This window comes from Miniopterus natalensis, chromosome 2, assembly GCF_054644295.1.
Source record: "Miniopterus natalensis isolate mMinNat1 chromosome 2, mMinNat1.hap1, whole genome shotgun sequence".
Taxonomy (NCBI): domain Eukaryota; kingdom Metazoa; phylum Chordata; class Mammalia; order Chiroptera; family Miniopteridae; genus Miniopterus; species Miniopterus natalensis.
The window spans coordinates 34,446,743-34,464,777 of record NC_142082.1 but is presented as its reverse complement, the minus strand read 5'-3'; the positions used below and the strand labels follow the sequence as shown (position 1 = coordinate 34,464,777).

General features: G+C 38.0%; 1 protein-coding gene across 1 annotated transcript in view; it reads right to left on the bottom strand.

Annotated features, from left to right (window-relative positions):
- Positions 1-18,035, bottom strand: part of NALCN (sodium leak channel, non-selective) — a 253,658-nt gene that overhangs the window by 10,699 nt on the left and 224,924 nt on the right. The window contains exons 28-38 of the mRNA XM_087814251.1: positions 16,060-16,180; positions 15,866-15,964; positions 10,422-10,515; positions 9,807-9,913; positions 9,524-9,598; positions 8,674-8,793; positions 6,185-6,253; positions 5,088-5,236; positions 4,135-4,228; positions 2,398-2,530; positions 1,606-1,721 (exon numbers count right to left, since the gene is read on the bottom strand). Coding sequence (XP_087670377.1) covers positions 1,606-1,721; positions 2,398-2,530; positions 4,135-4,228; positions 5,088-5,236; positions 6,185-6,253; positions 8,674-8,793; positions 9,524-9,598; positions 9,807-9,913; positions 10,422-10,515; positions 15,866-15,964; positions 16,060-16,180 — 1,177 coding nt within the window. The remainder of the gene's footprint in view (positions 1-1,605; positions 1,722-2,397; positions 2,531-4,134; positions 4,229-5,087; positions 5,237-6,184; positions 6,254-8,673; positions 8,794-9,523; positions 9,599-9,806; positions 9,914-10,421; positions 10,516-15,865; positions 15,965-16,059; positions 16,181-18,035) is intronic.

The following is an 18,035-nucleotide window of genomic DNA, read 5'->3' as shown; positions in this document are numbered from 1 at the left end:
TTCTGCCCACGTGTCTCTGGTTCTCTGGGATTTTGCAGCCACGCGGTGTTCAGAGCCAAGGAGGGTGGGCAGCTCTCCCTCTGCCTGTGGGCCCCGCACTCGCCTGACCGGGCTTCTCTTTCCACAGCCGTTCCTCTGACAGCCTCTGCTCGAGTGTTTCCCTAACACACATGCTGAGGGGGCCAGGAGTGCATTAGCACAAAAAATGAAACACGAATTGTATGTGATCATCTTCTCACTTAGTCCAGATAGTAGGAACTTCTAAATGTTTATTATAAGTTGTTCTGTGGAATGATCACTCCTTTTCAGTTCTCCTACATTATTAGAACAGTTACATATGAGAGAACTGGGTTCCCACTTCCGCTGTCTACCTGGTCAGAGTGGCTCCAGACTCTGAAAAATCTTCCATTGTCACTCCCTTCCAGGCAACAAAACCTAGGTGCCAGCCTGGCTGTGTCTTTAAATTAGTATTGGGCGAGAGGCAGGGGCATTGGTGAGCCATGAATTCCTGTTAGTTACTAACATCTTAGCAAAGGAGTGGTGGTGCCGTTGTCCATGTGTATGTGAGAGGAAAGCAGGTTCCTGTAGGCAGCAGTCGTGGAGATCAAGTGGGCCCAGCTAAGGTGAGAGCTGGAAAACCCCCTGAAAGTGGTGCCTGGATGAAGTGTGTGGGGGGGGGACCAAGGAAAGAGTAGGCAAAGGGGGTGGAGCAAGCCATGCATGGTTGTGCAGGCCCCACCTCTAGGCCAGGACACTCTGTTTACTCAGCCTGTCCCGGCCCCTGGGTCTTTGTGCCCTCAGTCAATTAACTCTTCCTGAAACTATTTTCAGATCATCCCCCCAGACCTTCTCATGGCTGAACTTTCCTCAGTTTTCAGATACTGGGTCAAATAGCACCTCCCCAGACAGATCTTCATGACCGCCCCTGCTGAAGTTGTCTGCCCTTGACTCCAACCACTCTTTGCCATATTACCTTTTTCAACGTGTTTAAAGCTTTTTGAAATAATAATAATTATTATTCCACTTTAATTTTGTCTCCTGTAGTGGAACAGGAGGCCTTTCTGTCTTGCTCGCTGGTATATCTCCAGTGCCTAGAACTCTGACTGTCTGCTAGGCTGGAGAAAGCTGCTGCTGCTTTGGCTAATTCCAGTAGATCGCGGGTAAGCTTCACGGTTAAACTGCTCAAATACTAAGTCCAAAATAATTAAAATAACTCCTTTGCAGTTGTAATCAGGACTGCTCTTTGAGGTTGAGGGGATCGTGAATCTGTACTATACCGTCGCTTTGGTAATCTGAACTTCACCCCTCCTCCTGCCCCACGCCCAAGGCTGACTTCTTCAGGGCTGCCTTGGTTTGCTTTCTTGCCGGCCTCCTGAATGCCTGAAGAAGAGAGGCGTTCTTGCTCGGAAAGGACATATGAGGGGGAACTACTCTGTCCCTCTCTCCTCCTAGCCTCTTCTGCTGGATTGTCAATGACAGCTTTCTGCAATTCACCAGTGGCCATTCGAAATTCAATATATGTCCATTGCCAATAACAAAACCAGCCTGAGATAGGGCAGTAAGTCTCGTTTGGGTGGGCCATGAAAGGGCAACCCACCCGCCTACCTCTCGCTTGTCATCCACCATATTCCATATGATCTGAAAGTGGCGAAGGTCGTTGTAGCTTAAGAGCTGGTCCTCCTCCGTGGAATAAAACAAGGAGAAATTCTCCACGATTATGGCTAAAAGAACGGGAAAAGAAGAAAAATGGTGAAGTTAGACAATTATGCTAATCTGTTATTTTTTAGAAAATGTAAAACATCTATTATAAATAATGAATTTTATCAGCTACATGATAAGCCAAATTTTTAAAGTGCTTTTAGTATGGTTTCCAAGTTGGCATGTTTTACACTTGGACTACGCTATTTCTCTAGCTCCTGGCTTTCCAAAACATGAGGGTCATGAGCATAAACACACATTCTGTGTATATAGACGTTTCTGCCAGCTGGCTTTCTCTTGCAGTTGAGAGTTCCAGGGCAGTTTTTAAAGGTCATATTGTGTTCTGGGTGGCCTCACAGCTGGGTGAACAACATGCATGATTCAAAAACATAAATGTGACATTTCGAGACTGTAAAGGTAACCCCCTACCCCAGATATTTGTTCAACTCAATCCATGAGAAGAACTCTTTTGAGATTAATAATCATAATAAGTAGAGCAACTCTTGAAATTGCAATCAGTTGTCATTTACATGCCTTTCAAAAGTCTTTTCAGCTTCTGGGTGGAGAGGCAACAATTTATAATTAATGCCATGAAACACCCACCCCAAGCAATCCAGGATAATTACTTGAAAATTATACATAATTATCTAAGTACCTGAGTTTAAAGAGATTAAAAAATATGCAATGAGCATCACTTACCTACAAGTAGATTTAGCATGATGTAGGCAATGATGACATAAAATGAACAGAAATACATAAGTGCCCCGGCATAATTCCCACAGTCCGTTGCCCAGTATGTAAATTCATCTGGGGTACAAAAGGGTGGTTGGACCTGTGGCGCAGTGGGAGGGAGAGAGAGGAGAGAGTGACAGCGAGAAGAAAGCAAATTTTTGTTAACCAGCTGTAGTTAATGAACATATTCCTGACCCATGTAAAATATAATTAACTTCAAAGCAATCTCTCAAAAGCTGCATCCATTGGATACATTGTGGCAAAAATAAAAAGAATATTTCATTTATGCTGTGCTTTTCATCTTGTAGAATCCCACGTTCATTGCCATTTTAGAAGCATAATGAAAATGAACCAGTTTCCTTCAAGAGATGCTCCTTCTGCCACCTGCACTAGCCCCAGATGATAATTTGTCACTGGGATGCAAACTGCAGAACGTCAAACAAAAGGGCCTTCAAAAATTTTTTCTTCTACTTAAATAATGGGATAAGATTTTTAGGAGGATTTGTTATACACAGCAATTTCACATTCAAATTGTGCGAGGAGAAGCCACAATGAGGCGATCTTCATTCCTGGAGCACCATTATGGGATGTTATGACATTCCTGGCTCAATAAAATGCCAACACGTCTGAGAAACCTCCTGGTTTCTTTCAGCCAGAGGGACTAGCTCTTTCTTCTATAGTTCCACGGTATTCTGCTTGCTCTTTATTTTGAATATACTTAATTCTGCCTAGTATTATATTTGATTTGTCCCCATTAATTCATGTATAAAGTTCTTGAGTTCCTACTATGTCCAGTATTGGGGACAGACTGGTAAGCCAGACAAAGACCCTGACCCTCCTTCATGTTGCTGACAGTCTAGAGCTGTGCAGTCCAACACGGTAGCCACTAACTTCATGTGGCTATTTAAATTTAAATTTATGTTCTTTAACATTAAATACAATTTAAAATTCCATTCCTTATTTTCACTGGTCACATTTTAAGTGCTCAATAACCACATGTGGGTAGTGGCTACTGAACTGGGCAGTGCAGATGGCCATCACTGCAGAAGTTTCTTTTGGACAGCATTGATCTGGAGAGTGAGAAAGAGGTGAAATAAACTAATCAAGCCAATAACTCACTATAGTTGTGACATACACTACAAAAAAGAAATACAGAGTGCTGTGAAGACACATAACTGGTAGTCTCAGCATAAGGCAGGATTCCTGAAGGAAGTGATGTTTAAAGTGATACCTGAAGGATAATGAAGAATTAGCCTAGAGAAGAGGGAGGATAGGTCAGAGCCCTTGACCTAAGCTCCATGAGGATGCCTTGGAATCACTAAAGACCTGGCACCCAGTGTATGGCTCAGTACAAACCAGGGAATCAGTGAATATCTGTTGAATAAATTGAATTAAAGAAGCAGAATTCCCCTGTTTGTATTTGACTGCCAAAAAGTTAAAGGTGGAAGGGAAAGAATAATGCCCACATAATGCATATTTATTGAATGGAACTACAATAGTTCAAGTCGAGTTCACTGGATATTCTTCCTGTATGTCAATACACTGTAACAGAAAAGAATGCAATCTTATGGACTCAAAGGCCAGAATATGTGTTTTGTACACAAAGTCTTGATGCTAGCAAGGAGCCTACTGCCAATGTTGCACGGCCAAAGAGTTTCCTCTGATTCTAAGCAGAGGCATTGCTAGTGATGAAGAGATATTTACCATACAGTCATGCATAATCTTGTTCCAGTCTTCACCTGTGACAATTCGGAACAGTACAGTAATAGCTTTGCCAGCTGAAGAGAAGTTTGCATGCCTAATTTAAGGGACAAGAGAACAGAATGTGAGTGATATAGTTGTTGTGAAGCAGTAAGGTTTGCCACCGCTGAAACATAGGGATTTTGGAGCAAATTTGGTGGCCAAGTAACCATTTCCAAAGGTTATACCCTCTTATTTGTTATTTATGATTGTTCCCAAGTATAGCTGTCTTAATAACCCAACCCCAGAATGGAGCTACCAGTTTCTTGCCATTCATCTTGAATGACCGAGGGAGCAAACTTTGACAATATAAAGTGACTCCTTTCACGTGGATTATGCCATAAAAGGTGGAGCTGCCATGTGTCAAAGAAGTCATCTCTGCAACAAGACACATCTGTATATAATTTGTTGTGTAAGGACTTTTCTTTTTTAAATTACAAGATGCTTCCAGAAAATTTAAGGTAATCCGTGGAAAATGCTTTTTATACATAATAACCATTTGGATGTGGTTCTAACTTCCCAAGTTTTGCTGAAAAAGAAAAGGAAGAAACCCAATGTCATGTCAAAATTATTTAATTAAAAATAATATATCATTTTTTGGCAGTGCATGGATAGAAAATGTGCTAGAATTCACCAGGATGTCAGAAGTGGTTGTTCCTACAAGGTAGGGAATTATAGATTCTTTTTATTTCCCTTTATTCCTGATTTTTCTAAGGTCTCAAAAGTAAACATGTACACTGTTTTCAATTAGAAAAATGCCATTCAAAATTTGGTCTTTTTTATTTTGTTTTAATTTCCAACTGATTGTTTTTCCCTTTCCCTCCATCTTTAATAGACAAATATCATTCAGGTGTTTATTCATGATTTCATTACTAAAGAAGTTTGCTTGATAAATGAATGGAAAGATGCACACCAACCTGTTAATGTTCTCTCCATACTTCACTGTACCAAATAAAACAACTCCAGCAAAAGCATAACACAGCAGCAACAGGAACATTCCTACGATGATAAAGAAGCTTTTATACATGCTGACGACCACCGTCAGGAGCAGCATCTTTAGTGTTACCTTTATGGAGATGGAGATGGAGAGAAAGGTGGAGAGAGAGACAAAGAGAAAATATGAATATTCAATTCATTAAGCCCTGGAGAACACGAGAAGTAAATAGCATTTAAGCATGTTGGCACAAGAGTGATCCTCAGGATATCATTTGAAAATTGCTTCTTATTGGCTATTAACTCTGAATATTGATCAGAAACCCTTAGACAGAGAGAAATTCTACTTGTATTTCAAACTGTTCAGCTTTTTCAGCCAAATTACTAAAAGCTCCACCCTAGGTTTTTGGTCTTCCATTTTCTCTTCTCTTGCTTTTTAGTTCTTTATGATAAGGGCTATACACTTTTGGGATGTAACAAGTAGACTCAGGATTCTTCCACCAAAAGATGTTCATTAAAAAACAACAACCACCTAAACAATGATAAAATACTAAATACCATTAAATATTAAGTGTGTTGCTTATGTGGATGTATGGAGTGCATCTGACATAAAGTCTGTATCAAAAAAGGTAACAGTACTTTAAAAAATGAAAAATATATGTGGGATGTATATATGAATATTAATAAAGTATATCAAGAAATATGGAATCATACAATTATAAATATTCATTAAGGATTTTTGTCCTTTGCAGTAAAATAACTATTAGAAATAAAAACAAAATAGAGAAGTATTAAGAAAGATCACTGGTTTTTGCCTTCATGCCTGATACATCTACCTATAGTTGATGATTGAGTTTACTTAGCAAATATGAAGAATAAATAAAAACAGAAATGTCAGGAAACATATTACAAGATAACTAAGCTACTGACTCATTTTAATATTTAAAATTTACTCATTTGGACTTATGATGTCTAGCAATTTGTTAACTACAGTACAACGACCAGAGGGCAGCCGAAGTTAGTCAGCGCTCCTCTCTTCACTACGTATGCAACCTCTGACACTTCCTCACAACATACTTACATGCTTTCCACAGATGGAGAAAAACCTAAAGACAATCACGCAGGCGCCCATCATGTAGGTATATGCATTCTGAAATTCAAACAGAAGAGAGCCTCTCATAATTTGCACAGAAGATCTTGTTACAGTTCCATTTTTCATTTTGAGTCTTCTGTGAAGCCTACTGAATAATTAGTTTAATAAAATGTAAAAAGTCCTCTAAGAAATTTATCTAAAAAAGGTGCTGAAAAGGTCACTGCCAAAATTCATGAATAAATATTAGCTGTAAAATTAAATCTTAAGTGAAATTTTGGTCTCTGCTTTGCTCAGCTGAATTCTGTATTTTAAACTTATTTTTACATAAAATAACGACCAGCTTCTTTGAGGAGCAAGAACAACTGACGATAACAATGCAATGCAAGGGAGTCAAGTGAGACCGGAGATATAGGAATCCTGGTAGAGGGCACTTGGGTGTTAGAAAAGATTGCTGGAGATTCCTTCTCTCTGAAGACCTCTGGAGACCTCTGGAGACTAGCTAGACACATGCCCATTAGTCTAAGATGATTTTAGAGATGTTCTCCCTGCTCAGAATCACACTCAGTATGTGATCAGTAGCAAGAGATGACTTGGTGCGCTTTCTGACTAAGAAACCTTAATCTGAGAAACAAAGATCCCACAGATGATAACTGCGATGATAACTGTGGCATTAAGCTGATGCCAAGATGTGATTTTTATCCAGGACCCTTGCCTAGGCAAATGACAATAGTCACAGATGGGCGCCTGAGAAGGGGGTCCAGTGAGATCTTTGGTGAAGTGCAAGAACATGAATGTGTCTGCACAGAATCATCTTTGGATGGAAACAAAGACTGTGTCTTCCTTCACAACAGTACGCTGCAAAACAGAGTGGAAGACGAGCCTGCTTCCAGGACCAGACGTTCTTGGAGAAGAACAGAAGCAGTGAGACAGAAAAAGCAAGCTGGTCTTTTGGTGTGAGATCTCCTCTCTGGGGACATACAAAATTAGGAAGTTTACTCTTCTGCTCGGACCGAGTAGCTTTTAATTGCATTTTGGAGAAATATAAAAACATGGGCCTTGCTGCTCCTTCTCTCCATGTTAGCTCCAAACCTACTGTAGATACCTTCTTGCTTTACATTCTGGAAGGGATAGCACCCAACAGCTTCTAGGGTGATGACCAAAATCTTTCACCTGGACTGTAAGATCCTGAGAGGTCTGACTCCTTACCCACCCGGATCTTGTACCTTGTTTCCCCTGCTCCTACTCCAGTCACACTATCTATTCTCCTGCACCCCTCCATCCTAGAAAACCCTGAAATATTGTTTCCCCATTCTATAGACAGAACCTAATTGCCACTCCCTCAGGATGCCTTCCAGGGCCTCCCTGATAAAGCCATCCTGCACTATTATGTCATGACAGCAACGTGTGCCCCTCCATCTCCCTCACCATAGCTGTAATTCTCACTGACTTGGAAGCATTCAGTGAATACCTACCTCGCTTCCCAGGCTGTGCGGTTCATGAGAGCAGTGGCTGTCTTTCCTTTACTCATTACATTCTTCTCAATTCTTAGCACAGTGGCTCAAAACCATTTATTATTTGAGGAAATGAATCAGGATGACTGAGAGCCCACCGGGGCTTGGCACAGCCCCTGACGCTGAAGGTGACAATTGTCTTAAAAAGAACACTCAGTATCTTCCTGAGTACAGCAATTTCATACTAAAGCAAGGCCTTTATGATGTGGAAATGGGTTCTGTGTGCCATGGGTCTTTTCTAGAGCATAACAGAATTAATAGAAGAGAGCAGGGGAAACTGATACTGTTACTTTTGGGTGGGATCAAGGAAGATTAACAAAAAAAGAAGGTATTAATAACAATGTGTTATGGATTGGTTTAATCTTTACAGTTAGAAAAACTTTACATTCTTGATCTTCATAGTGCTCATATGGAACATGTAGATTATGAAATTATATTCCCAGATCAGAGCAGGGAACAAAAGATCACTGAAGACAAATAACTTGATCAAGGCTGAAAAATGGTGGACCCTGGACTAGGACGTAGTGGTATCCAACATGGTAACCACGGCCCCATGCTATTATTGAGCACTGTAAATGTAAAATACATGTTCAATCAAAGATTTAGTATAAAAGAAAGCAGGTTTAAATTGTTGACATGTTGAAATGATAATACAGGGTAGGGCAAAATTAGGTTTACAGTTGTGAGTAGGCAAAGCACACTTTATTCTTGTATTATTACTTATTCTTTTCCATACAAACAACTGAAAACCTACTTTTGCCCCACCCTGTATTTGGGATATGGTAGGTTTAAAATATCTGATTAAACTAATGTTATTTGTTTCTTTTCTATATTTTAAATGTGGTTCCTATAAAATTTAAAATTATATCTGTGGCCCCATTTTACTTTTATTGGACAATAGGTCTCAAGATCATAGTCAAGAACACCCATGAAATTATCAACTAAAATGAACAATTATGCACATACCAGGAGGGCAAAGTGAAGTACTACCCAGACAACGCCAAGTGACGTCACCAGCAGGTCATACCGATTTCTTCTGCTTTGCCAGAAGCCTGCAGGTGACATTGCTATGATCTTCATTGTAACCTAGGAAAAACAATGAAGAGAGTAAATCAAGACTGAGTGTTCAGGGCATATTTAAAGGTATTAACTTGAGTCACATTATTTTTTTTTGAAGGCTGTAGCGACCAAAGAGAAGAATATATCACATATATAAAAAAGCTGAGTAGGTAACACATGTATATTCTCTACACTCATTTCTCCTTGTTTTATGACCAGTTTGATGGCAGGATATTTTTCTTCCTCAAATAAAAGACCATAGATTTTTGGAGACATCAACCAGTACAGGGTGAAATAAGAATCTGCTTGTATTTCAAAGAGATTGCTGGAAGAAGAAGAATATCCCTGGAAAGTAATATGACATGGGCCATATATTAAAATAATCTTGTCAGGATCAACTCCCTTTGCCACCACATTGCAATTTGAGTCCTTGAATTACAGTGGTTTGTGCAGTTGGCTCTAATATTTGAACTCAGATAACTAGACAGGCCATCATCTTGATACCGCAATTAACTGCAGTTTGCTATTCCCGTGGTTAGAAAAATCTGAAATATAAAGTGAAGTCTTTGTTCAATTTAAGCAGAAGAGCTTCAAAAGGAAATACCCTAAGAGCACACTACCCCCTTCAAAAAAAAAAGACTTCAAAAGCAATAGGACACAGAGCTGAAATAAGTGCCATCAAAGGAGGACACTATTTTACTTTAAAATGTGCACTATCCCCTCCCCCACCTATAAGCCCACTGACTCATTACGGTACCTCGAGAACAAAGATGAAGGTGAAAACAACTGACATTGTTGCCAAAGGAACAGTCACTGGGTCCTCGACGTCCCACTGTAAAGGAAAAAGCGCACCTGTCTTTGCCCACATCCATCGGGCACAACCCTCCCCCCCACCTTTTGCTCCCATTTGAACACAACTGTGAATTAAAAAATCTTATACTAAAAAATGCAGATTGTAGTAGATACAGCACTTGCGGTATTCTTGGATGCACCCACAAATAAGAAATTCATTCCCAGAGTCTAAGGGTAAAACAAAGTACCTTGACAGAGAGCAGCACCGACTGGGCCAGGACAAGTAAAGCAATTGTCCTCTTAAAAAATGGATGCTGGGTTATGTCATACATCTTGGCTCTAAAACCATCATTATCTGGGAAAGAAAGGTTTAGGCAAGAGCGTTTTAGACCTAGGTCACATTTACTTTCCTGTGTTTCACTTTCTTTAATGCTCATCATAAAACCCATTACATTTCCCCACCCCCACAGCTCAATCTATTGTGTAGTGTTTTGCAGGAATAGCTGGCTCTGAATATTTAAAACCACGGTGCATGACGCCGTCCGTATTGGGAGGGGAACCGCATCATTCAATTTCTGTCAGTTTAATATATTTCACTCATGTGTTGAAAAGGCAAGCACAAATATTTTATTTAAAAATTCATTTTTTCATTAAGGCTTATCCTGAGAGCACTGAAGCACAGCCTTTGGGTGGCTGATTTTAATAGCCTATGGTGAGATCTGTAGTTTGGAGCCTGTTTCTATATTAACTTATGCACAATTGCCTAGTGGCCTCACGATTATTATTTTAATTGAAATCTTAGACTCCTGGGGAATCATGAACACTAGTGCCCAACATGAATAAAATCAGAGCATCTTTGATACCCGGGCGAGGTGGGAGATGAAGAGGTTGTGCTATCTTCAGTCGGCTCTTCAGATCTTCCCATCTTCTCTGATCTACAGTCAGCAGAGCCGTCCCCTTAATAAACAAAGGAAAGCAGAAAAAGGCCTTTTGTCATGTACTCCACACCAAGGACATTGCACATGGGGTGGTGATACAAATACGACTAATTTGGGGGTTTAAAATAAAGATGTTCTTCAAATCCTACGGTGGTTTGATAAACAGGGTCAGAATTCTCAAACTTGGTCCTGAGAGGACTTCCAAAAAGGATGGCCACGGGTCTTCGAAGCAGACTCAGCAGCTTTCGATTGGCATCTTTAAACATTTCCCCAGGTTTGGGAAAATCTAAAGAAGGTTTTCTACATGATTAAATTTTCAAAAAGGGATCCTCACTTTAATAGTGATTAGTTTCCTTTTATTTCATAGCAGAAAATGCTGCAGCAAAATTATAGCTTGCCAATGCTGCTGCTTCTGGGTAAGAATATTTTGTCTTTAAACATGTTTTTCAAAATCATTCTGATACGTGTAATTGCAAAACCATTTTTAAGTGGTATTATGCCATAGAATTTGGATCTTTAAGAAGTTACTGCTGTGACAACTGAATAAATGAGATCAGATATTCTTTATTGTATAATAGAGGACTTCATTAAAATGCACATAAATATGTTACATTTTATTACACTACATTATAAAAGCAGAAGTATAATTTAAGAAACTAGGAAAAACACACACACCCATTCTTTTTCTCTCTCCAGAGCTCAGGACCATCCTTCAGGAGAATATCCTCCTCACTATGTATGTCTCAATATGTAAAATATATTTATTTTGAATTTTAAAAATTTATATAAATGGTATCCAATATGTGCTTATTTATGAAGTTTGTTTTTACTTCACTGAACACTTTTTCATACAACTAGGTACTAGATCTAATTGGTTTAACTGCTCATAGAGTATGCTATTGTACAAATATATCAGAAATTACTCATTTAGGTTTACGGACTATAAACAGTGCTGCAATAGACACAGATATACTGTTTCATGAAAAACACCTATGAGCCTTCCTCTGTGGTAAATCTCTAGGAAAGGAATTGCTGGGATCTAGGAGTTTATGTTCCTTTACATTTACCAGGTACTGCCAAATTGCTGTCCAAAGAGGAATAAGCGAGAAAATTTGCCACTAGCAATCTCCAAGTGTTCCCATTTTCTTATATTCTTGTTGATGCTTGACATTATTAGGTATTTTAATTTGGCCACTTGATGTATGTGAAATGCATTAGTTTTAATATTAATGAGATGAAGCATTTTTTATGTGTATAAGTAGTGATTTCTATATCTTCTTTTGTGAATTGCCTGTTCGTATTCTTTGCTCATTTTTGTATTTGAATATTTACTTTTTGATGTTTTGTAGACATTCTCAATATATTCAGGATACTAATTTTTGCAGTTATTTGAGTTGTAAATACTTTCTCTTAGTCTTAGCTTGTTTTTTTTTTAAGTTTTTATCGTTCAGATAAAATGTGTCATTAATCATTCAACAACTTTTCATTTTAATGTAATCTAAGTTATACATTTTTTTCTTTATGAATTTCACTTTGTGGTTAATGTAAAAAAATCCACAACTACTCCAGGTCAAAAATAAACTCTACATGGTTTAAAAATGGTTTATATTTGTTGCTATTCACAGTAAGATCATTCATTCATCTGGAATTAATTTTTGAGTAGGCTATGAGGTAGAGATAACAGTTTATTTTCTTTATCTAGACAATTATTCCAGCTTCACTTGTTGATGGTCTCATCTCTGCTGGTTTGTTGTGCTAATTCTGTTTTATACTTAGATGGGTACCTCCTGGGTTTTCTGTTCTGTAAGTCTAACTTTCTATTCCCGGAACAATACTGGCATAGTTTACTTACTATAAGCTTCTTTAGTTTCCTTTTCCACATTTTTGTTGATGCTCAACCTTGCAAAAGATTTATCAATTTAATTTTTTTAAAGAATCTGTTTTTGTCACTCATGAGCCTTTCTATAGTTAGTTTTCTATATCTTTATTACTCCCTTCTTCTATTTTACTGTTTTTTTATTATAACTTCCTGATTTTGATATTTGACATATTACTAATTAATCTTCAATTTTTCTCTAATATATACACTTTAAGCTACAAATTTCCCTCTACTGATTTATCTATATCTTGCGAGTGTTATGTATGATTTTTAATAAATGATTTACCTACATATTTTGTGATTTTCTTTTTTATTCTTGTATTATTATTTATTCTTGTATTATATATTTTCCAAATAAACAACTGTAAACCTACTTTTAAAAATTTATTTTATTCTTTCTTCTATTCTGATTTCTTCTGCAATTCCTAAATTATTTAGAACGTTGTGTTAATATTTCCAAATTCTGAGGTATTTTTTGCTATCTATTTTTTTATGGTAGAGAATCTGTTCTATATGTTATTAATTTTTTTTACAATTATTATTTTATGACTTTGTAGAGGATACATTTTGTATTTGAAAATTGTGGGGGTCAGGGTTCTTTATATTGTCCAGTAGGTGAAATGATTTTATTGTATCAAATTTCATATGTTCTGTCACTTTTCCCCCATCTGATTTGTGAGTTTATCAGAGAAATATGTTAATATATTTCACCATAATTTTGGATTTTCTAGCTTTTTAAAATAATTTAATTAATTTGTATTTCATATATTCTAAGGTTCAAGAATTTTCCTTTTTTCCTAGGGATTTAGTTTCTTTTGCAATTATTTAATTACACTGCTTATCCCTAATAATAATATTTGTTTTAAATTATTTTTTCTGATAGTAATATTGCTAAACAACTTTTCTCATTAACCGCAAACCAATTCTTATTCTCTAGGTGCTATACACATTCATATTATTCCTTTATTATACAAAGCAAGATATTTTGGAAAGCTGAACCCTGAAGTGATCCAAAGAAGAATAAGCATGGTGATATCATCTGATCATTAATGTACGAAAACCTCCGAAAATGTATTATTATTAAATTAAGTGTCTTAATCAAACACATTGTCTTATACTAGGGAAATTTAAAATATATATATTACTGGTATAGACTTTGGACTTTTTATTTTCTAAAAAGTTTCATTTTCTAGGGCAGACATAATATTGCATGATTCTGAATTGTGAAAACTTTGTCTTCAAAGCTTACCTTATTTCCCATCTTTTTTTTTTAATCCTCACCTGAGGATATGTTTCTATTAATTTTATAGAGGGAGGAAGGGAGAGAAAGAGGGAAGCATCGATTGGTTGCCTCCTTAACCCACAACCTACGTACGCGGCCTGACTGGGAATTGAACCCGCCACCTTTTGGTGTACGGGACAACACTCCGACGCTCTGAGCTGCTTGTCTTGGGCTCCCATATCTTTATATCCCTCTATGGCCTATACATTTGGAAATCTATTTATATACTTTCAGGTGTGACCATTAGAATGTGAGCTCCATGGGGGCAGAAATCTTCATGTGTTTAGTGTTTATGTGTTTAGCTTGTTATGTCATCAGGGTCAAGAGCAGTGTCTGGCATCTAGTAAGTGCTCAAAAAAACCTGTTGAATGATTGAACAACAAATGAATAAATGCTGGTACAAAGCAGCTCAACCGCTACCATCAAAAAAACTTGTAGCAAAAAACATTTTCTAAAAAGTTCACATAATTTAGAAATCTGTAACTCAGAAATTGCTATCTCCTGTTAACTAATCAAGTTTGTAACATCTGGTAATATGATTTCCTCTCCTTTTCCTCTTTCTCTAAGCACCCATTTGAGCTTCTGCACATGTTCCCCTTTCTCAGGCAAAGACCTTCCTTTCCTCCTTCAGAATAGAAATACAACTAATGCTGGAAGTAGACCTGTCATTCTGCTTGCTTCAGACATTCTCTGAGTTCGAGAACTACATTGTTTCCAGTTACTCAGTTTTTTATGTCGTTTCATTTATATTGCTGAATTGTGAGTTGCCATAGGACCTAATTCTTCTGCAATCAGGTGTCTGATCAGAGGGCCTTGTATGGTGTTCTGAGCAAGAAGAGCTTAAACTGTTTTAATTGACAGATTAGCTTCTGCTCCTATTCCAGAATTCCCAGTGTCTGCTCCAATTACGTGGCTCAAAGGCATCTGAAAAGATCCATCTTCCCCTTTCTGCTTGGTATTAAATTGAACACACTGTAGGGCGTAAAGAAACTCATTTATGAATGTGTTAAATAGGGAGGCTGGGCGTTATGCTCTCTACCCTCCTTTCTTACTCTAAAACCCCACGTTTCTGTGAGTTAGAGTAGTGTTGGGGCCCAAAGGGAGGAATTTTTAAGTTGCACTCTTTGAAAGTCTGAACGAAATGACATCCTCATTCCGCACACATCAAAGGCGCCAATTGACTGAGTAACTGGCATCACACACATGGAGCCTGGGGGACCGTGAATGACACAGTTCTGCGTGTAGCTGCACAAACCAGAGCTCTGATGTGAGCCCGTGAGGATCAGTCCTCGCTGCGGATACCGTGGCACAGCACGGAGCTTTGCAGCGACATCTAGCTTTTCATTTAGTCGACATTTTCATGCACGTGAATTGGAAGAATCACCGACTCTTGCAGTAATAGGCACCGCTTCCGAATTCTGGCCCCGTTTTCTACTCCTTATTTTACCTCTGTAAGCTGTCTTCTCTTCAACTGTGCATTTCCGAGTTGTGAGAATCAGTGGCACATCGAAACCTTAGTGAATGGGAAGTGCTCAGAAACTATGGGTCTCAATTACTATGACTTCAGAAGACTGACCCTGTCAGCCATGTCCAGAAGAACCACATAGAATGTGCCCCTGCACACTCATCTGTTTTTGGCTGGAAACTCCACTAGCTCTTTTTCCATCTGTGAGCTCTTGTACTGATCATTCGAGCTTTTAGGAATTCAGTCACTTCCCGAATTCATAAAGCATGAAAAGTTTTACATGAAATTAGAAAATCTTTTTATCCTGTGAATTAGGATTTTAAAATGTCTACTCTACTCTCCTCCCCATCCCATTAAATACTGAATTCACTTACTGAATGACAAAGAAGCATCCAATTTACGTTTAGTGAGAGCAGTATTACCTGCAGTCACTGCCTGAGCTTCAGCTATTGTACTTGAATAACTTGTTGCACACGTCCTTTCATTTGAACAATAGGAGAGGAGCCTTTCAGTTGTTGGGGATGAATGACGCTGTCCCCAAAGAAGGAAATTTAGCAAGAAAACTGCGCTCTTAAATAACGTGCCTGCAAAGTAGCAGTGAGGTAGCTTGTGAAATAGATACAGAGGTTATTTACACCAGTCACATTACAGTTTAATGCAATATGCCATGTGCGCGAAAGAGAGCTTAAAATGAGTGCCTGGAAAAGAATGAACTCTGTGGCACGCAAACCAAGAATTCTTACCTTGTTTTCATTGAAATTAGCAATAACGACTCCAACAAAAAGGGTCAGTCCAATCATGCAACCCAGGAATACAAAAACATGAATATAGATTCCATGCATCTGTATAAATGAAAAATATGGTCAGTTATTCATCAAAGCAAGTGGAAGCAGCTGTTGAAACGACTGTGTTCAAAGGATTCCCTGTGCTTGCTTACCGGCCCCACACGATGAATGATAACATCCCTCACTTCCACCCAGCCTTTCAAGGAGAGAACTTCAAACAATGCCAGCATAGCATTCCCGACATTGTCAAAATTAAAGTTCCGAGGATTTGCCCTGAAAGTCAGAAAGAGGAATGTTCTGTGAAATTCTGATAAGAAGCACCCTAAGGCAAATATTTGTAGCTCTTTCCAATCTTGGGTGCAGGCTGGTGTTTAGCACTTGGAAGGTAGGCTCTATAGAATTCCTTTGCTTGATTATAATGCTGGATTAATGTGTTGTAAATTATTAATTATGTAATTAATTATTAGGTAATGATGGGGTGCTCTCAGTTGAAGACAACAATATGCTACACAACTGGAGTTCTAGCTTCAGAGGATCTGCAAACGTCTCTGGCTTGTCCTGATTATACTGAGGACTGGAACACATGACCTAGTTAGAAACTGTATGGGAGCTTCTCAAAGAGGCATTGGAGTCTGCATATGAATTTTGAAATCGTTTTTTAATTGAAAATCTTTCTGAGGACATAAATTACAATTCCCCGTGTTAGTATAGAAAATGTAAAAAGAATAGAAGTTGGCCACTTTATTTCATTGTGTTCTCCTGTGAACATCGCGCTGTAAAGTAATGATTCATTTAGAGGTTACCGAGATGACAAGACGTTTTTGCTCATCGCCTTTGTTTCCAGATCACTCCCAGCTGGATTTTAATCCATGAATGCTGGGTGTTCTCAGTGGACACTTCCTGCAGACCCTAGTACACAGCATGCTGTGAATACCACAGCACACACTCCATTTCTAAAACACTGTGGCCCCACGACATTTTTCAGGGGGAGGAGATGTCTTATTTCTTGTTTTTCTGACATGTTTACACTTTTTTTCCTTCAAAGTTACAAAAGTGATCTTTTCTACTATATTTCCTTAGTCATTACGGGTCTTAGCTACCATTTTTGTTGCTCACAGAAGATTTAAATGTTTTTTCTCTTTCCCTTTATTAGAGGCTATTTTAAGTAAGTAAAAGATTTAGGCAACCACAAACAGGAAATCATGACTATCACTACATTTCCCGAATTTGATAGAGAATTGAACTCCGGATAATTGAAGAGAGTAGGCCTACTGAAGCTTATCTAAATTATATTTTATATTTCCCCCCTGCTAGCTCATTTATCAAAATGTAACCTTCATAAAAGGTAACTCACTTGGGGGCAATGAGTTTAGCATTTTTCTATCACCTTTTATGTTTTTTAAACCACAGATCAATCATGGGATGTATCTTTCTAAGTTCTTTTCAAAAAATACTAAAGAGATGGAGATCTAATAAGAAAACATAAAAGTGAAACTCACTTGCTCCTAAGGTTTAAGGCTATTTGGTAGAAATGTCTCACATTCTTTAGAAGTACAGTATGTTAAAAATATACTTTTAGGCTAAACCAAGAAAAATAAAATAGAGGGTCATACACTTAAATAGTTGGAAGAACTTCATACATCACATTTAAAAAATAAGTGCTTCTCAACTTTAATCATATAAAATGTTTGCTTATGCTTTGTCCATACACCTAAAATTGGAAAGTTTAAAACTTTACCTACAACCACAGAGTACTTCAATAAACCTCAGACATAATTTATTACTATCGTTTTACCTGTAGCTCTTCCTTGATTTGGAAGGCTATTTAAATATCATCTTTTCTGGTTAACTTTTAAAAGATTATAATCTTGTCTATCTAATTCAGAAAACTAAGGCACTGCTTCTGACCTCACAATTTGGTCAGTCTTCTACCTCCCAGTGAAAAGTGCTCCAAGGTCTGCAAGATCATGATAAGGAAAGCTGCTGCTACTCTGAGAAGATGGGGGCACCATGGAGGAAAGAAACTTAGCCTCTACCCTTGGATGTGAAAATAGAGGGAGTGACATTATCCAAATGGCACCCGGTATCTTACATCTACACAATCTAGTCTAAAGAAATTAGAATCTCT